Here is a 19,610-nt window from a genome sequence, read left to right as displayed (position 1 = left end):
GAAAAGAAGATTCATCGCGACGATTGCGTGAGGGTACATTCAAGAAGCCAAAACGGATTCGCGTTCCCAAATGTTTTGCAGCCACTCTCGGTCAAGGGAATGTGACAAATAAAATCGTGAATAGTTCTGAACGCAGCTCGCAGTAGATGAAGGAGTTGCCCTCTCTGAACAGCATCAAATTTATGATCATCAGAGACTAGAAAGATTTTAAAGCTAGGCGTACAAGTTGCTCTGCGTAGCGTTAATTCAAAGCGAGATGCAGCCGTTCTGAATTGTTAGGAGTAACTTCAGTGTGTGTGTGGAAATTGCTCTGAGTTGTAAATTATCCACGAATGGACCTGGCGACTGTCGGCTGAGACATCGTTTACAATCCGCGGTGAGACTGAGACGGGACCGCCAGGATGGTGGAGAGGTCGGACCGAGCCCCTCTGCTGGACTGGGAGGAGGTTCCGTCTGCGGAGAAGCCTGGCGGGACTTCTCCGACCAAGGACCGACTGTCGAGCCCCTCCAACAGCCGTGCCTTAGGATGCTCCGCGCCCGGGTTTGGGTGGAGCAGCGAACCGGGGGGTCCCATTGCCAGCAGGTCTGTCTCCAACGCAGACGGCTGCAGCGCCCCGCCCGCGACCTCGGGCGCTCCGGCGGGCACAGACGAAGGGCTGTGCACCGACAAGGAAGAGCATCTCTCGGATACAGGACCGAGGAAGGTGTCGCTAGAAGACAGGATGGTGAAATGGGAGGAAAAGGACCAGATTGTGTCGGTGTTTGTGGTCACATTCAATACGAGATCAGGTGGGACATAAAATGTGGTAATATGGAGTCCCTTTAATTATATAAAAGAAAACCCAGACAGGTTTACAGAACAGGGGGGTGATCAGAATAAACAGATGCAGCCCCAAGTGATGTGTCTGACGCCCAGCCTGCAGACCCTTCTACTACAGGTGTGGCTTTTTCTGACCTGGACAAATCATTTAGAGACATTATCTAAAGGCACGACATCTTCTGCAAGCCTGGTGGCAGAATAGCCATAACAAAATGTCAGGAAGTGCTGAGGTCGAAAATCAATCAGCTGGTGCTTTATGCACAGTAGAGCCATGCATTTTTAATGAGGGGTATGTTAAAGGCAGGGCGAGCCCCTGTGAGACACTTACTTGGGGGGGAGGAGGAGGAGGTTAAGAATCACTGAATTTAAGGCTTCACGATGATGCTTTGGATGCATGCAGTGCAGGAGATTCCTGACAGGGTGGAGCTGGCCACTTTATGACTTTGCAGTATGTCAGGTTGAGTCAAGACCAAGAACATGGTGTGATGAGCAGCTCTGTTTTCTAGATTTGTTCACCGAAAGCATCATCACTACCCGTGTTACAGGGGATTCGCAGGAAAGACCTCAATAAAAAAAAAAAAACAACAAACAAAAGACTCCACTAGATAAGCTGAAGCAGTTACACAATCATATGATACATAGAGGACAACAGCAAAGCTGTTCATTTGTAGAATTTGAAAGAAAACGGAGATAAAACAGGTAGCAACACATCACACAACGTCTTCTTTAAGAAACACATAGCAGTATCAGCAGTTTTCTCAGTCAAATCTCACTAGAGTATGTTTTATAAAGGAAGGATACACGTCTGCTGGAACATCATATCAGTATCAAGGTATATTATAACTGTGAGGCAGGGCTCTCACGACAGAAGGGTATTGACGATAACCGTGGTATTTGAAAAAATGATATATTGATAGCATGTTATTTATACATACATATGTTGTTAATTAGTTATTGATTCTGTCACCGCCTCCCTACCCTCATATTTTGAGTGTATTTACCAAAAAGAGATAAAACACGACAGTAAACAATGTTACAGGTGGAATTATTACCAGCATTATTTTTTCATTTAAAATTTTCTATGCACATTACAATAACATTGTTAAAATATCACTGCCAATATATAGTATCACTTTCTCCTGTGATGCAGTTATCTATACACTAGCACCAATAAAACAAAAAGGACTCCCTGTTTAGGTTTGACTTAGACTCCCTTCAGACAATAATAAAGTGAATAAATATATATATATTTTCGCCTCCTTGAGTTATATAAATATGAGCCCTCAGGACCTCTCTGTGTCTAATTTTATTACTTTATTTTTTACTATTTTTGGGGAAGCAAAGTTATTAAAAAATTAAGCACATGTTTTTCATCGATTTTGTTTCCTGACAAGCGGCGTTTGACGACATTTGTTTGTGGTAGCATATTTTGGAAGGAGTCTTGGTGAAGCTATTTGAAACCTTTTTATTAGAAAGTATAGCTGTCAATGTCCTAAAGTGCACCCGCTCCTAGACAGAGGTCAGTTCATTTTCATTCAAATTTATTTCATTTATTTATAGCGCCAAATCACAACAGTCGCCTCAGGGCGCTTTATATTGTAAGATAAAAACCCAACAATCAAACGACGCCCTACAAGCAAGCAATTGGCAACAGTGGGAAGGAAAAACTCTCTTTTAACAGGAAGAGGGGAAAAGAAGTGCACAAGGATTTGATTATTCCACCTATAATATTGCTTTAGCAGGTTGTGAGAATGTTTAGACAAAATCTGGATTTTACGATAATTCCTCTTAGACTTCAGTTGTGCATCAGCAGCCACATGCACCACAGATCAAAGCAAAACCAGATTTTATGAGGTTACTATGACTTTCCATTTTTAGCAAGACCCTTCAGTAACATCTGGTCTACTTGCACAGGCACCTAGCACTGCAAGAGAGTTGAAGTTAAACACTTGAAGTCGCTACCAGCTGTCAAAGTGCCAATAAAGCATCTTTCCTCGTGGATGACAGACACCTGCAGGACTGATCAGCTCATATTTCTGCAGAGACTCTTATGCGCGTGTCTCATGATGAGATTGAATGGCACACTGGCTGAGTCACCTTCGGTTTCTCAGCTGCTATCAGCTCATGTTTGCTCAGCTGCTGCTCAGTGCTCCACCAACAAGTAATGAATTCCAAGGAATACAGTCGGACTGCTGAAAATACATTTCCTGTTCCTGTATCAGCCTTTGTCTGCTTATCCATGTGTCTTTGTGTTGTTTGGATGTGACAGGGAACATGCTGGAGTGGTGTCTGCCCAAAGACATGGACCTGGAGGGAGTGGAGTTCAAAGCCATAGCCAGCGGCTCCCACCGAGTCAGCACAGACATCATGTAAGTGCGTGCATGCAGGATCAGTATCTGCACCCCACAGAAGTTGTTTGTGTACTGTTGCACAGCCAAGCAACCAAGTCGCTAATTTTAAGTATTAGGATGCACCCCATGTCCTCATCCTGGCAGGACACAGCTGAGGAAAGTGTTGCCTGGCAAAAAAAAAAAAAAGAAAGGCACAGCCATCTGGCAGTGTCTTTGCTTTTCATGACTCACGGCCTCATCTGTGTCCCTCTTCCCTCCTTCCACAGCTACTTCCGTAAGGGCTGCTACTTTGGCCTCGCCTGCTTTGCCAACATGGCAGTGGAGAGCACGGTGGAGAGGGGGGCGAGGATGAAGTCGGTTGGGATCCTGTCTCCCTCCTACACCCTGCTCTACCGCTACATGAGCTTCCTGGAGCACCAGGTCAGGTAAGAGGAGCGAGTTTGTACAACAGAGTGCCCTGCTCATGTGCACACAGCAGGAGGCATGACTTTAAATGAACTGGAGATTTAGCATCAGAGCTGCACCTATGTAGTATTTTCATTCCTGATCAGCGCAAAAAGTGTATCATCACATTTTCCCAGAGCTGAATTTGTTTGTCCTGTCGAGCCATTTTTATTTATATAGCTCACTTAAAAACAACAGGAGTTTACCCATAGTGCACATGAATTAACAATACAAGTATCCCCGCAGTGTGCAAGCTGTTGAATTGTTTGTTTTGCTGTCTGAATTTGGACAGCACCTGCCCTCTATGCTGGTATGAATGTGCATGTAATTTTCTAGTTTACAGAATACTTACAGATAAATAAAACAGACACCACAGAGAGACAGACACTGTCCAGGGCTCTGCCTCTCGCCCTATGACAGCTGGGATAGGCTCCAGCCCCCCAGCAACCCCCCCCCCCCCCCCCCCCCGCAACCCTGAACAGGATAAGCAGAAGCAAACGGATGGATGGAAAACAGAAAACCACAGTAATGCCAACAAAATTAGATACAAAATCAAGCTAAAGTTAAGATGGAAATATAACAGCAACAAAATGTAACAGACAATTTTTGTTGTATTATAAAAACAAAAAAAATTTTTAAGAACTGCTTTTTTGAGACGAACTGAATTCTGCTCCCAAATTTCTGGCAGCAGGTTTTGCATTAGCAGTCGAAGGTTCGAGGGCACTCTCAGAGGAACTGATGCAGTGTCACCAGAAAAAAACAAAAAACACAACACTTCATTGAGCAGTAAGTGTACAAATGTTTTGGCTGTGCCCTCTGCCCATGTTACCCATCTTGTGCTGAGAAGAGGCTGAAAGGATGCAATCCAAAGACATTTCTGCCTGATGTGGGTGTGCAAACTTGCCGTGCGGGAACACCCTTAGCACACAGACACACCTGGCGCAGACTGGTCTGTTTGCCTCTGAGCAGCTGCACTGGGAGCAGTTGTGGTTAAGAACCTTTGCTCAAGGACAACACGGAGGAGCAGGCGGTGCCATTTTGCTTCCACTGCTCAGATTGATCTCTTCAGTACAGCCAAACAGATAAGTGAGAGCTCCGTGCAGCTCTGCATGGCACAGAAGACACCGCCTTACTCACAATAACAACTCACACTTTCCATGCTTCCTGTTTTCTCTTTTTAAGGAGCACAGTCCTTCAGACAACACTTTGCTTTCCATTAATATTATTAGTGGTGTGGAGAGGCCCTTTTTTTACTTCAGTGTCTCATCCCAAGCTGTGCCACACTTCCTCCTCAGCAGCTCCGTGAACACAGCTCTCTCTGTACTCACACTCTCTTTCTCCCTGCTTTCCCTGACAGTCCTCTCTTCCCCTTTCCTCAGTTCCCACACTGTGGCCTCTCCTGGCCTCCAGTCATGCAGCGGTCATGCTCCTTACTCATCAATTCCCCCATAGCTCGCACCACATTCCCCGTCTGCTGACTGCTATGGTAGTCGTCTGTTTCTTACATAAAGGCCTTGCTTGGCGGTCACAAGGCAATTAAGACTTTCTCCTGTTTTTCCCCCTCGCTCGCTCGATCGCGCTGCTTTTCTGATTATTTGCTTTCTCTTTGCACTTACAGCTCGTGGAACTCATTAGTTTTGCAGGGAATGCTAATAATAGAAAGGGATAATGAATGGAAATGTGTCTTGGTGTAGAATAACTACAGCCTGAAAACTCTAAACAACCCCATAGTGCAACAGAAAACACATTAAAAAAATTTACAGGTGATAAATGTGACCCTTTATTGTGGAGTAAAAGCTTGAAGTGGATCCACAGCAACTAGAAATCTACTTTTATTTGAGCCTCATAGTCAAACAGATGCAGATTCCACATACGGAGCTTTAAGTACACACAGCTCTGAATCCAGATCTTTAATAAGGGTTTAGCCTGCGTGATTCAGTTACCTTTAGAGATCAGTAATAAGATTTGTGTCTGAAACTGGTGGTTACAAAAAAAAAAGATTTATCAGCCAAAAAAAAGACATTCAGTAGTTTCAGTTTCTAACATGAAACCTTTTTTTTTTTGCTTTTCTTTGTCCAAGTTTTTTAAATTAAATACTCCTCAGCCAATAGAGGAACTGCAGTTTTGGCACTTCTACGGTGACTTAATTTTTCAGCCAAAGGGGTTGGACTGCTGCTTGTTGAGACTAAACAATAACACATATAAATTAACTGTGGGTCTATATTTAGAGCCTGACCGATCTATGAGCGGGCTGATATTAGCTATTTATGTCTTGATATTTATTTTAGTTTGTGAAATAACTGGAAAGCTATAAATAAATGAAAAAGAAATGTAAGTAATTCACTTCAGGCTCTATTTTCAATATTTTTTCAGACTTTAAACAAATCTGTTATCATTATATGAAAACAGATTTTTCTCCAGTGAATATAAAAGCAAGTTCAGCCATGACCACCAAGTGCGGCAGATACACAAATACTCATAAAGTCCTGAACATTATAGCTTACCATATTTCACAAAGTTTAGATTAAATATATCTGGCAGCTTTAGGTTGGACTGATAATGCAGTCCACTGGATATAGATGGGAATTTGACCCAGTTTGTAGTGAACAGACGATGGTTTCGGGGCCACAGACAAATTCATTTGTGTAACAAAGACCTGCAGATGATAATTTGTTTAACAATACCGCCGCACTAATGAGTGACGTGTACCACATTTTATTTTGAAATCAGAGCGGCTCGCTGTGGTGATTAAGTCCACTCATTGCTGTATTTATGTATGAGCGAAGTGAAGGTGCACATTCACAGTGTTTGGCCTCTAACTTAATTAGCTGATGGCCTGAGCAGCACCATCTGTACAGACACTGAGCAGTGTGCTCATTTGAAGACTGTACGTCTGCGCTGGCAGCGTGTAGACTGTTTGACTGATTATATGTTATCTGCTTTAATCAGCTAATTTGAAGTCATTGCTTTTTGCTTGCTTTAATATTTCTTGTGACATTTTTCGGGGGCGCAATTTTGACCCTTCTCTAGGCTCCAGCTTCAGTCTCCCGGCCACTACTCCCCCCTTGAGGCCTTCTATGAGGACAAGAGAGCACTTCTGCCCCCTAGTGGAGATGGTGTTGTTACTGTGTTACCAGCCAATGTTTGGAGTGCAGCAATCAACCACAGCATGCACCCTGAGATGAAGGTGGGATGAACCAGTTTGAACAATGATTATAATATTTATTTGTTCATCAATAATCCAAATGCATCTTTGTTTGGATACATTTGGAGCAGATCACCCACCCGGCTGGCTGTATGTCCCAGTTCATCCGCTTCTTTGGGGAGCAGATCATGGTGCTGTGGAAACTGGCTCTCCTCCGCAGACGCATTCTCATCTTCTCTCCTCCACCTGTGGGTGTGGTCTGCTACAGAGGTGAGAAACACCTGGATTCCTGAGTTTTAGCAAGGGAGTGAAAATGTCTCTTTTCCAAAATGTTGAGCTAGCCCTTAAATTTAGAAATCCTCCCATCTTTGTGGTTTACCAAAGTGTCACAGTGTGGGGACTGCACGTCGCAGTACATGCAGTTCCTCTCCAGCTGTAGCAGTGTTTTGACAGCCCACACATCATGCGCACATTACCTGCTGTGCTCCTCTCGTTCTCTCCCACACTCATGCATCATTTTTCTAATTTTTCTCCCTCCACCCCATCAGTGTACTGCTGCTGTTGCCTGGCAAACATCTCTATCCCCGGGGTTGGTGTGGCTGTGCCTGAGTTCCGGCCCTTTTTCTATGTTAATGTCGCTGATATCAGCGCCCTGGAGAACGAGCTCTCCTACGTCGCGTGTAAGTAGATGCTCGAAATAAGTTAACGTTTGTTTTTTTAAAGAGAGCCCCACTAAGAAAATGAAACATTTTTTTATGTTTAGGCACCACTGAGAAGATCTTTGAGGAGAAGAAGGATCTGTATGACGTGTACGTAGATAACCAGAATGTAAAGACCTACAGGGACGGGCTGAAGCCTCTGCTCCGCCTCAGCACTGCTGACAGAGAAAAGTATCGCAAGCTCACCGAGCAGAGGTAGGCTAAAGCCTGCTTTTAAAAACATTAACAGGCTCAAAGGAATGATGTTATCCTGCTAGAGGATAACATCATTCCTTTGAGCCTGTTAATGGAATGATGTTATCCTGCTAGAGGATGGGTACCCTGTGGTCATGCAGGGATGGACTTAGCAACAATATTCAGTTAGGCTGCGGTGCTTAAGCGATGCTCAGTGTTTCCTAAAAGGCCCAAAGTGCCACAGTATTACACCACTACCAGCCTGAACTGTTGATACAAGGCGGGATAGGGCCGTTCTTTCATGCTGTTTATGCCAAATTCCGACCCCGCCATCTGAATGCTGCAGCAGAAATCGAGACTCACCATTTGTGTGGGAAAATCCCAGCAGATCAGCTGTTTCTGAAACCCAGACCCACCCGTATGACACCAACAACCGTTCAGAGTCACTTAAATCACCTTTCTTCCCCATTCAGATGCTCAGTTTGAACTTCAGCAGATTGTATTGACTACGTCTACATGCCTAAATGCCTTGAGGTGCTGCCATGTGATTGGCTGATTAGATATTTGTGTTAATGAACAGTTGAATCTAAAGAAGAGTCTGTGTGTGTGTGTGTGTGTGTGTGTGTGTGTGTGTGTGTGTGTGTGTGTGTGTGTGTGTATGTGTCTGTGTGTGTGTGCAGACAGATGTTGCTGTATTCCCAGGAGGAGAATGGCGACTGTGTGTCCAGTGAAGAGGATCTCTTTATTCTGTGAGTACAGAGCAGTTCATTTAGTCGGTCTAGTGATTAACTGCAGAGCTCCGAGCAGACAGCTCCATTTTGTGGAAATTGTGGAAAGGCAGCGAGCTTTCTCATGCTCATGGTAGCTATTATATGTCACAAAGGGCAGTTTTGTGCTGTTTTGTGATTTCTGCACTGCTACTGATGTGAATAGAGGGGAAAATGAGCTAAATTCTTAAAAATAAACAGAATTTAGTAACCAACTCACCTGCCTTGTCGGCCTTATCTTCCTGAGGTTTTTCTTGGAGCAGAACAACAGGATTTTCCAGACCCTGAGCGAGGTGGCAGGGAGCCCTGACCCCACTGTAACCCAGGAGAGCGTGAGGGCCATGGGCTTGGATCCACATGGAGACAGGCTCTTCCTGCTCCACCTGCTGGAGATCTACGGCTACGACACCCTGCTGGTGTCAGAGCAGCTCTGCTGCAGCTGAGAGTCGCCGGGCGGCTGGCTTTTCTGCCTGTCATCACCGCTGGTTTTAAAAGGTGGGCTGACTTGCCTTGAGCCATCTGTGAGTGCTGCACTTCATGGAGTCTTCAGGACAGTTTGAGTCTCCAGAAAATTCTCTGGAGTATTTTTTTGGTTTTCTTTTCTCTCTCCATGCACTTCTTTTGTTTGCTGTAGTCGTGCTCCCTCATAACCTGATGGCAGGATCAACAATAAGTCAACTGCTGTGGTACAATGAAGGTAATGCGGTCAGTTGGATTTCTCAAACTTGGCAGACAAAAGTGATGCTTTGGTTCGGATCGGTACCCAGGATCAATGATATCAGTGATAAACTGTAACAAACAGAACCGGAGTGGAAGATGGAGTCAGAGAGATGGAAACTTTGGTTAAAACGTGCGCTGAAAATTTAATGTATCTAAGTGAAAGAGGTCGACTTGTAAATAATTCCTTTATGTACTGTGTGTCAGCATATGTGTGACTCGAGGGCTGACTTTGCTCTCCTTGTATCAAGTGCTGGATTTAAATGTCCAATTAAGAAGCCTCTATGTCGATATCAGGGCCTCCATTTTTTTGTATCTTCACTAACAGGTCAAACTGCCTTCTTCTCCAAGTCTGTAAGCATCACTGTTTAAGTGCTTAAGTGGCATTTAAAGCAGCTAATGACGGATGTTGCTGAGTAATTCCATTTATATCCACCAGGCAAAGCTGAGACTACAGATCGTTTGTCTCCATGCACACAGAGGAATGTTGGCTTGTTTGCTCCCAAAGTACTGGATAGTCTGTTTTTCATTTAAATTTATCTCCAATGTCAAGAGAAAGTAAAGAAGGGAATGAACTCACAATAGATTTTAAGCTCCAGCAAATCAGGCAGTGACGGTGTTGACAACTGTCCAGTTAAGTGTTCTGAATCCATTTCCTGCTTTAACTTTTTAAAGTGGACCTATTACCTCCCGTTTCTGTCATACTGCTGGACAAAGGATGCTGAATATGGAGCTGGCAGGCAGGAGGAAAAGAGGAAGACCACAGGGAAGATTCATGCAGAGGGTTGGTATGACAGGATGCTAGGGGATCGGGTGGATGGAGGCGGGTGATCTGCTGTGGCGACTCCTAAAGGGAGCAGCCCAAAGAAGAAGATACTGTGAAATATTGGGGTCAGTGTATGTGCAAAAAAAAAATCTCTTTATACAAAAGCTCAGGTTTTAGACTGCTCTACGCTCTTGGCTCTGTATGATGTCAGTAAGAGAGGATGTTCCTAATATGGTAGCAGAAGCCCCACCTGCCTGCTGTTCTTTTCTGTTTGCAAACGAGCAGCCAATCAGGAGAAATGTGGCTCAAAGGGAGGGGAATGTGAGCTAAAACAGCTTGTTTCAGACTGAAGGGTCACACCAAGGCCCTTTATGAGACCTTTTTAGCTAAATCATGCAAAGCTGCTCTTTTAGTCTTAGAATCAAACCATTTAGCTGAAAATGAGAATAATAGGTTCACTTTAAGTATTTAAATGACTAATGCATTAGCATTTTCTTTTTATAATTTCACAGTTGTGCTGTGTTGACTGTGCGTTCATCTTCACAAACTCACCGTTAACAGAGTAAATGAGTTGCTTTTTTAAGCACATAGCCATTTGAGCCTTTACACCAGCTAGCTGCCAGCTTTATAGATCTACTGTTGAGTGTGCCGTACAGTGGCTTCATCACTTTATGCTCAGCTGTTGATTCTGGATAAATGGTTGATTAATTGTGAGGTCCTACATACATACATGCATAGCCAACGTATAAAAGAGAGAGAATTACCACCGGAGCTCTTAAGAGGAAAACCTTCTCATGTTCTCAAGTGTTCATACGAACTGAAAAACTACCAACGCAGCTTTAAATCGAATTTCCTTCTTGTGGGATATTTTCAAGTTTAGCCTGCAAATCTCTGTTCATCAGGTATAATTAGCATCAAACACTCCAGCAAGGATGTGAGGAAATGTCTTTGCCACCATCACCTGACTCCTTTATGAACATTTTTATTAAGCATCTCAGTGACTGAAACATACCACACAGTGAGTTAACCTGGTGCTTCTGTTTGCCAAGTGCTGCAGACATGACAGGATGTAAACTAATAATTCACTTAAAAACAAAAAAAAAAGTGATTATTCCTTTTTTCATTTCTTTTTGTGTTTATGTTGCTTAGCTGTAAAGTGTCTAGTGTAAAGATCCACTTACTGTAATATAATGTGAAGAAATGGGATCAGCTGAATGTGTTTTATAAGGCGATTATGATCCTGCTGAGCCTCTGTGTACTGTGTGTGCTACTGTCTGCTGTAAGAAAATAACCTTGAGCACATTTTCTCTCCACATCACTTGGCACCTTAACACGTGTACAGAGCTGAAGCAAATGTCCTTGTAGTTGAAGAGATAGTCTGACTCTCATTAAAACACCTTCACTTTATTTATTTTACTGTAAACCATTTCTGAAATAAAGAGCACCACCACCTTTAAGAATGACACACAGTTTTCAGAGCATTGTAACTTTTATATTCCTGAACTTCACCTCTGGATTTCATTCATTTAACAACAATTAATGGACACTTTTCTCACACAAAAACATTCAAGAGTGATTTTCCTTGTTGCCACTGACTACAGAGTCGTCACTACCGAGGCTGCCGTTAATACCAGATCTGATTCCACTGCTGTCATCGGGTGCAGCCAGTGAGCACGCTGTGCTCCATCCCGTCACAGCAAACTTAAGAGCACTCAGCCAGCTCCATTTGAGGTCCAGAGAATCACAGGTGAAAATGTGGCTGGTTTTGGACTGGGTCACACAGAAGCAGGACTGACCCTGATGTGCCTCCGGGAAAGCCTCTATGGTGCAGCCCAGCAGAGGTATAGTGAACAGGGGCTCCAAATCCTGGTTAAAACAAAGGGAACAAAGGTTAAAGCTCTGCCTGCCAACATTTTACATGGATTTAAAAAAAAATAATAATAATTACAAGCCCATAGCAGGGCTGCAACATAAGAGTGTGAGCCAACCCATTTACCACATGACACTATCCTTCGCCTGTGGGAGGAGCATCACACCAACCAGTGGTACATTTGTTAACAAGAAGAGAAAGAAAAACTTGCACTCCAAAAAGGTTTGGCATAGCTAGGCTTTATTTGCTTTAGCTGGCTTGATAATAACCCCAAACCCCAATCAGACATGATGTAATCATGTACAGTAAGAGGAAGTCTTTGACCCATCATCCAACTCTTCCCCTGCATGCTTGGAGTGCCGCCTACTTCCATCAGGAGAAAGAAGAACAAAAAAAACCAACACTGTTCCAACAAACAATGAGATGACAGCTGCACATGAGAGCTCTGAAAGGTTTAACATGAGACTGTGTGGACCTCACCTCTGTTGGCTGTGTTGGACACCGTGCAAAAGCAGTGCATAATCTCAGTGTACTCAAAATCCCTTCAACATGATTACACCTGAGTTTTTCACAGAGCTGTTTACCTGTGGAACGGAGTACAGGTAAAAGACTGGTGGCTCGGTCTTGGTGAGAACGGACCACACTCGTTGCCAGGTCTGGGGGTTATCACCATACTGCAGAAAACCACTCATTGTGTCACTAGATGCTTCTGACTGGGATAACACACAAATAAAGCGATGATCAAAACTTGTGAGGCAGCATTTTTAATATAAAACACCAGAAATGTGTTTAGTTGGTTTTCCTTATGACATTGCCTTTCTTACATCTGAAAGACAGGCTGCCCCCTATGACTCCCATCTTAAAGAGTGGTAACTATACTAGTTCATTAGGGGGAAAAGAAGAAATTACCTGTAATTGCTATGTATGTTATCAGTATAAATTACTGCAGAGTACACAAGGCTCACCTCCAGCATTTGTCTCTTTTTTCCATCTAAGCCCTCTCCTCTCTGGCCAGTCAGGGCTGCATAACAACATTTACACACTTTGTTCAGCTTGTAATCGTCGTACTCCAAAGCCACTTTATTGTCTGAACACTTCCAACACACCACCTGCAGGAGCAGAGAAACCATCATCTCTGAACTGTCCTCAAGTAAAGCTCAGTTGTGTCTGTTTTGTGCGGTCCAAAGCCGCAGTTCATCATGTCACTCACAAAACCGCAGGCACGGCAGTGATGTCTTCTTCTGGTGAAGGCGTTAAAAGGCTCCATGCATGACATACACAGGGTCACCTCATTGTCCCTGATCCAGCGAGGGGCTCGTCGGCCTAGTTCCTCTGTCTGTAAAAACACATGTAGGTCACAATTAGACTGTTTTCTGATTTTTATTTTTATTTATTCATTTTTTAAATGGTCTAACAAGCCCTTCTTTACTCCATAATCCTGGAATTGATTCAACTTACTGGTTCTGACACAGTCAGCTCCTTCGAAGCCGCTCTGAAGGCTTCATTTTTCTTCTGAAACACATCAATGGCTTCCCGAATCACCTGGAGATGAAACTCGCTTTAGAAAATGAGAAGACAGAATTTTTCTAATCTGCATTGTTTAATGTGCAGAAACTTAAAAACAGGTGTACCTTTATCCACTCATCTCGATCCTGTTTGGAGCTTGGAAAACAAAATTGAATGCATTTACAAGATCACAATACTTTAACAGTACAGGATAAGGTAAATTGAGGAGTTTAATAATAAAAAAAAAAAAAAAAAGAATCTGATGAACTTTAACTAAAAAGGATGTTACTGCCGTGGTTCAGTCTTTGAAATTTCTAATTTCCTAAGAGAAGACTTGAGAAAATAATAGTTCAGAATTTCTCTTGTAGCAGTAAATCTTCAAAATTGCTCAGGCACCTCAAGCTCTGAATTTAATTCAAATCCATATTTAAACATTCTTCTCAAGACCAGGATAAACATTTATGACATCTACCTGGCCTGCAGCTCAAGGGCCCTTTCCCGTCCAGATATTTGGAAGGTGTGTGGGTAGTCTTCATTGGTGGTTTCCTGCACCTGCATGCCATCCATCCCAATCCTGCAGCGCACGGTGAAACGCTGCCCGACTAAGCTGAACTTTGGAGAGCAGCACAGCAGGAAGTTGTTAAACTGTGGATAAAAGTTACAAAGCAGTTCATCAGTTTATGCAGTAAACTGTAGATCTACATTAGATTTACAATTTAGATTGGTAGCAGCTGGAGTGAATTAAAGATGGTCCGTTTAAGCTTAAAGATATTACTAATTTTATGACAGGGAAGCAAAAGGAAATCAGGCACAGGTGCAGCTTGCATGTGTTTCTATATACCAACCAGGAACAGGTGTCTCTCCATGGCTGACGTGTTCCTGGCAGCAAGCTTGAGCAGACGGCCTTCCCTGAGAAACTCGTTGGTTGGATTGATGACCTCCTCCTCTCCGATCATCTCATAGATCTCCAGGAGCCGCTTCAGGCTCTCCTGTTTAGGAAATGCACACAGATAAAATGCTGGAACAGTTCAAAACCACATGATCAGGGTCACTTCAGAACAATGGTAAACCATATTATTAAGGTAACATACGGCTTCTTGGATGGCACTGTTTGAGTGTGTTGCTGCCATGGAAATAGTCTGCAAGGACTCTGTCGGAGGAGGCAGATGAAGCATTTCTGCTGATCATTTTTATTTATATATATATTTTTGGGGGGCATTTTTGCCTTTATTAGATAGGACAGTGCAGAGAGCGAACAGGAAAATGGGGGACAGTGATTATGGATTAAGGAGGTGACAAAAATTGGGCATAAACACCTGTTGCTGATGGTGTGCCAAGACCATCAGCAACAAGATGAACAGATCAATGGACACATAAATACACAGAATACTTGCTCTGAGCAAGCTCATAATCTGGGTCATCTTCAGGCAGCTTCTTCAGGTAATCCTTTAGCAGCATCTCATAGCGTGGAACCCTCTGGACTGGCTCCAGCATATGGTGCTGCAGGGTGAGCATGCCACAGATCCCCTGACTCTAAAACAGGTTGGTACATAGAAAAAATTATTATGAGGGGGGTGATGGGAATTAGCAATGATCTAAATCCTGCTGAATATTTCACACCTGGATGTCCTGGATGATACTTCTGAAAGCAGAGGAGCGTTCAGTCCAGGTCCTCACCAGCTCCATTGCGTGGTCAAAGTTTCTGACGTAGTTGGCATACATCTTCAGGAAGGGTACATGCTGCAGAAGAACTTTACCCAGGCCTGGGCTTTCACACCTAGATTTGGCCAGATTTTCAAGGATCAGTGTGCAAAAATAGTGACTGGGGAGCAAGTTTTGTTGGCTCACATTGGCTCTAAAATAAAACAATGATTTTAGTGGGAGAGTTAAAAACATTTAGCTTTAATACGAAGGTTATGCTTTCATACAGAACATCCCAGTTTAACTGTAGAAAAAGAAATTATAATATGTGCATAAACTTGCATTTGGGTTGCATTTATGTAGTGTACTAACTGTGTGACAGACCTACCAGTGTCTGATGCAGTTTTCCAGGTCAGGTAGCAGGAACTGGCTGTGGAAGGAGTAGATTGAGGAAATGTTGGAAAAGATATTTCTTATCACCTCGGGAGGAAATGAGCCTCGACCTGCCTCTTCTGTTAGGCGCGAACAGAACACCTGAGGGGGGAGGAGGAGAGGTGCAACATCCTCATTAGTTTTACAGCTACTGATCTTCTACACAGGAAATGAACAAGTATCTTCCACATCAGTAAAAACAACTACTCTAAAGAATTAAACAGACTTTAGTTTCATTTCATTAATGTCTTATAAGCATTGTGTACATATTGCTCTTATAAAAGCAAACTCACCTGGTCTAGCAGGTGGAGGCGGGCCACGTAGGCCTCCTCTGTCTGCAGGAGTTCATTGGCTATGTTAAATAATTTCTGCTCCGTGCTCTCTTTATTTTTTGGCTCATCTCCTCCTCTTTCCTCTTGCTTCTGCTTCTCCTCCTCATTTTGTTCACCTCTGGACTCATCGTGAACCTTCTCGTCTTCTGTGGTTGCCACCGTCCACTGGCAGGAAAACTTGGAGCCATATCTTGTAGGTTCATTGCTTTCTTCCAGTTTGTCATTTAGTCTCGTCCCATTTGCTGCTGGCCATTCTTTCTCCTGCACAATGCAATTCATTTGTCGTGGAGAACGCTCTGGGCCACTGCTTGACCGATGGTCTTCATTTGCGGTAAGACTGCGTCTACGGTTAGGTGATGCTTTGAGGGTGATGGCAGGTGTATTGGAGTTGGGTGAGTGCAGCAGTTTTAGTGGAGAGCGTTCAGCTTTTTCTGAGGGAATCCTGGATGGAGGGGGGGGGGACCTCTTGAAATAAATGTAATCAAATTAAAAAAAAAAAAAAAAACCCTACACTGTGCAACACACATTACAAGAAAATACCACAGACTGACCAAAAAAAAAAAAAAAAAAAAAGAACCTACCTGCTCTCGTCCAAGTACACAATCAGGTCAGGCACACTCAGAGATTTCCCTGCTCTCTTCTCTCGTCTTTCCATCTTCTCACTTGAGATTCTGTGCAGTCCTAGCAAGGATTTAGAACTCTTGGCAGGACTATAGCTTCTCATCTTCCCTTGAGCAGGGCTTGGAGCCCGCAGTTTTCCCGTGAGAGCTCTATGGTTTCTTGGGGACAGCTGACCGGGGCTGTGGCCTCCTCCTCTCAGAGAGCTGCAGCTCTGAATGCCTCTTTTGCCTGGGCTTGGAGATCCTGAAATTGACCTGCATGTAAGATTTGGAATCCCCTGAGCATTCAAACAGCTTCCCCCTCCTTCAGCCAGGGAGTCTTGACAATTCTGTGGGCTGACACAGGAAATAGAAATCCCATTACTTCTGTTAGGACTCTGTTTCTCTTCAGTTCCGTTAATTTGCTGGGGCAGAACTTTTCCTGGAGTGGGATTGTAGGCTTGATCTTGTCCTAACCTCGAAGGGCTCTGGAGGTGAGCTGATCTACGAGGCGCTGCAAAGACAAACATCACGGTTGCTGAACACCTTTGCAGCACAATGTGCAGCTACACTGAGTGTGAGTTATAATATTTCAGGTTGTGTACGCAGGCTGCTGGATTTCAACTCACCTTGGGGTTTGAAAGATGATGGCTTTGTTGGGCTTTTCTCATCATTCGTTTCTGCGCCAGGTTTTACAATTAGTTCTGATCCAGAAATTCGGTCACGAGCACGGCTCCTGCTGTATGAGCCACACACACTACTGCTCACATCTAAAAAACAAAATAGAGTTACTGCACCCACACATAGTTTCTGTATGTTCCAGTAATTTGGTTACACAAGCAGCAGGAAATGATCTAAATATCTTAGAAAATCATTGGGATACAATTTACTGATTGTGAACTTTTCCCTAATCTCAGTGACAGCCATTTGAAATGAAGGAACTGCCTCACAGATGGGTCTTTGTGCTTTTGGGGAACTACGTGTAACATTTACAAACTCAAGGATTGTTTTCCTTTATCAGCTACTAACTCTTTGATTGCGCTATTAAAAGCTTTGATTTAATTTTTTGAATTTATATATATATATATATATATATATATATAAAGAAGACTTTAAAACTCCCTCCTGATGCAGGTAAACACAATGAGATTACTTTTTTACTTTCCAAATGCTCCACATACATTTTTCATTATTAGTTTAAAGTGGCTGTAGTATTTGATTTAAATCTGACGTTTAATTGTCTTGGCTGGCATCCTAACCCCGCAACGGAGACTTGCTAATTTCAAACTGTGTAACTGATTGTTTTCTTACCGGCACTTTGCATCCAAACTTATGTAAGATTGTTTGTTGCTTGTTTAGGAGAGTGAAGCTTTCCAGCTCACGCCTGGCTTTGCTGAAGTATGCCTGATTTGTCGGTCATGAGGAAAGGGCTAAAGCCTACTTTCTCTATGTAACACTTCCTCTTCTGGGTATTTCACCACACAGTCTAACTTTTGCCAGTCTTATAAGTTACATCAGCATCTACAAGACAACATGCAACAGCTGTCAGGAACCACAAAGAAAAAGGAAACACATTGAAAGTGTTTTTTTTTTTCCTTTTTGCAATGATGTCTCTAAGATGTTTAAAGGGTATATGTCCATATGTATAGATGCATCATTTAAAATTACAAATTTTAATATCAATCAATGGATTATTAATGGATTATTTAGGGAAATTTCCTACTTATTTTCTTGTCTGCCAGTTGGAAGATTTTGTTGCTATTAAGGATAAACTACCAACTTGTTTTTGTACACACGTGTACTGAGCTTTAAAGGCACTTGAACATCTTTTTTTTACCTTTAGATAGAACCAGGTTAGGTGTTTCCAGCTTCATACTGAGCAGACAGATATGAGTGGGTTATTCTGCCATGCACGGGGCATAATTGCATCATACTGCAAAGGCTGTCGTACGTTATCTGAAGGAAATCTTTGCATTGTCTGATTATTTCTGAATATGCAGTAAATTAATGTGTCCCTTGTGCTGGTGTAAATTAATTTTTTTTAAAAAGCTGTGTTCTTATTATAGCACTGGAAAGTTATGCATGCAAATCCACTAAAATGCTATCCTCTTCCAAAATCACCACTGCTACATTTTAATGAATACTTTGTTCAAAAACCTAAAAAGAACCTAAAGAATAATTTCAGAATATAGATAACACCCTGGCATGTGACAGTACCATTGACACCAGCATACTTCTGAACAGATAATCCTGCCTCAGTGATGAAACAGTAAGACTTTGTGTGTATGTGTGTGTGTGCGCATTTGAGTGGGACTGACAAATGGTGGTCTCGAGACACAGCAGCCAAAGTCCAGGCTGAATCAGGGGACAGAGATTTCATATCAGTAATCCACCAAGCAAAGCAAAATTCAAATGCATGCATGCACACGCTCACATCGATCCAAAGGGACTGGATTTACAAAGCAACCAAAATAGCATTAACAGATGTAATCCGTGCATAACGAGGAGGGTTAATACCCTTACCCTGCTGCCCCGGTCACCCTCTTACAGAGCACAAATCATATCACCTCTTGTTACTTTAAACTTTTTGCCTTAAAAAATAACCAACTTTAAAAGCAAGCCCTATACATTGCTTTACAAAGCTTTAGGGGGAAATGATTATCTTCTGAAGTGGAAAGTATCTCACCTGCGGTTTGACAGTCACCCACGGGACCGTGGACTTTGCGTCTGACCGCCACTCGTCTGAACTCGTCGGTCCCGCGGCTGTCCCTCAGAGTCAAACTATTCCTCTTCTTCAGGTCAAACATCATCACAGAGCAGCCCTCCTTTCTTTAAAAGTCTGTGAGCTCCTCATGAAACGGAGAGCAAACGCGAAATGCTGGCGACCACAGGATCCTGCTCTTCACTACCTCACCTGTTTAATCAACGTCACCAACGTCACGTCCAGCTGCTGATAAACCCCGCCTCCGATATAGGTCGTCCAGCGACCCTTAACCACCGGAGGAGGCTGACCAATCAGACGGAGCGCAGTCACGTTTGTTTGTTTGTTTATTAGTCCATGTAACGCTGACCTATGAATTATTCGAGCAGAAAAAAGGCACCTACAGTAACAGAAGGGATGGTCCAGCGTTGTTTCTACACGTAGAATTACCACACAGTTTACACAGGTGTGCAGTGTGTTCCCTGAAGCCTCATCAGAAATGGAAGAAGCCATTCTTAATTAAGGGAAACGGAGAAAAGGCTGGGGTAATTACACAAGAACTGGACTGAAAATCAGTGGCAGCAGGTCTGATGGAGCGATGAATCTAAATCAGAAATTTTTAGTTT

The 19,610-nt window shown here is 43.1% G+C and overlaps 2 protein-coding genes across 4 annotated transcripts; one reads left to right on the top strand and one right to left on the bottom strand.

Annotated features, from left to right (window-relative positions):
* The first annotated feature begins 17 nt into the window (after window positions 1–17).
* Window positions 18–11,361, top strand: LOC115773512 (protein LCHN-like). Its single transcript, XM_030720294.1, has 9 exons — window positions 18–789; window positions 3,090–3,189; window positions 3,438–3,596; window positions 6,646–6,802; window positions 6,892–7,030; window positions 7,309–7,440; window positions 7,524–7,674; window positions 8,334–8,402; window positions 8,668–11,361. The coding sequence occupies exons 1-9, from the start codon at window positions 402–404 to the stop codon at window positions 8,861–8,863; spliced, it is 1,491 nt and encodes a 496-aa protein (XP_030576154.1). The 5' UTR covers window positions 18–401; the 3' UTR covers window positions 8,864–11,361.
* A 12-nt stretch (window positions 11,362–11,373) lies between these two features.
* Window positions 11,374–19,214, bottom strand: LOC115773511 (FYVE, RhoGEF and PH domain-containing protein 4-like). 3 transcript variants are annotated; one of them, XM_030720290.1, is made up of 16 exons: window positions 18,970–19,214; window positions 16,913–17,053; window positions 16,266–16,797; window positions 15,646–16,147; window positions 15,309–15,454; window positions 14,900–15,056; window positions 14,674–14,812; window positions 14,371–14,429; window positions 14,125–14,268; window positions 13,752–13,924; window positions 13,405–13,435; window positions 13,232–13,315; window positions 12,984–13,109; window positions 12,739–12,882; window positions 12,358–12,486; window positions 11,374–11,769 (listed from the first exon to the last, which is right to left on the bottom strand). In XM_030720290.1, exons 1-16 carry the CDS (start codon window positions 19,091–19,093, stop codon window positions 11,470–11,472), a joined length of 2,931 nt encoding a protein of 976 aa, XP_030576150.1. In that variant the 5' UTR covers window positions 19,094–19,214; the 3' UTR covers window positions 11,374–11,469. The 3 variants fall into 3 exon arrangements, with proteins under 3 accessions (XP_030576150.1, XP_030576151.1, XP_030576153.1); XM_030720291.1 differs by having other exon boundaries at window positions 15,646–16,126; XM_030720293.1 differs by lacking the exons at window positions 16,913–17,053; window positions 18,970–19,214 and having other exon boundaries at window positions 15,646–16,149; window positions 16,266–16,400.
* Window positions 19,215–19,610: the final 396 nt, after the last annotated feature.

The sequence above is a fragment of the Archocentrus centrarchus genome, chromosome 23 (assembly GCF_007364275.1).
Source record: "Archocentrus centrarchus isolate MPI-CPG fArcCen1 chromosome 23, fArcCen1, whole genome shotgun sequence".
NCBI lineage: Eukaryota > Metazoa > Chordata > Actinopteri > Cichliformes > Cichlidae > Archocentrus > Archocentrus centrarchus.
Note: the sequence above shows the minus strand (reverse complement) of the source record. Positions and strands in the feature narration are given on the sequence as shown.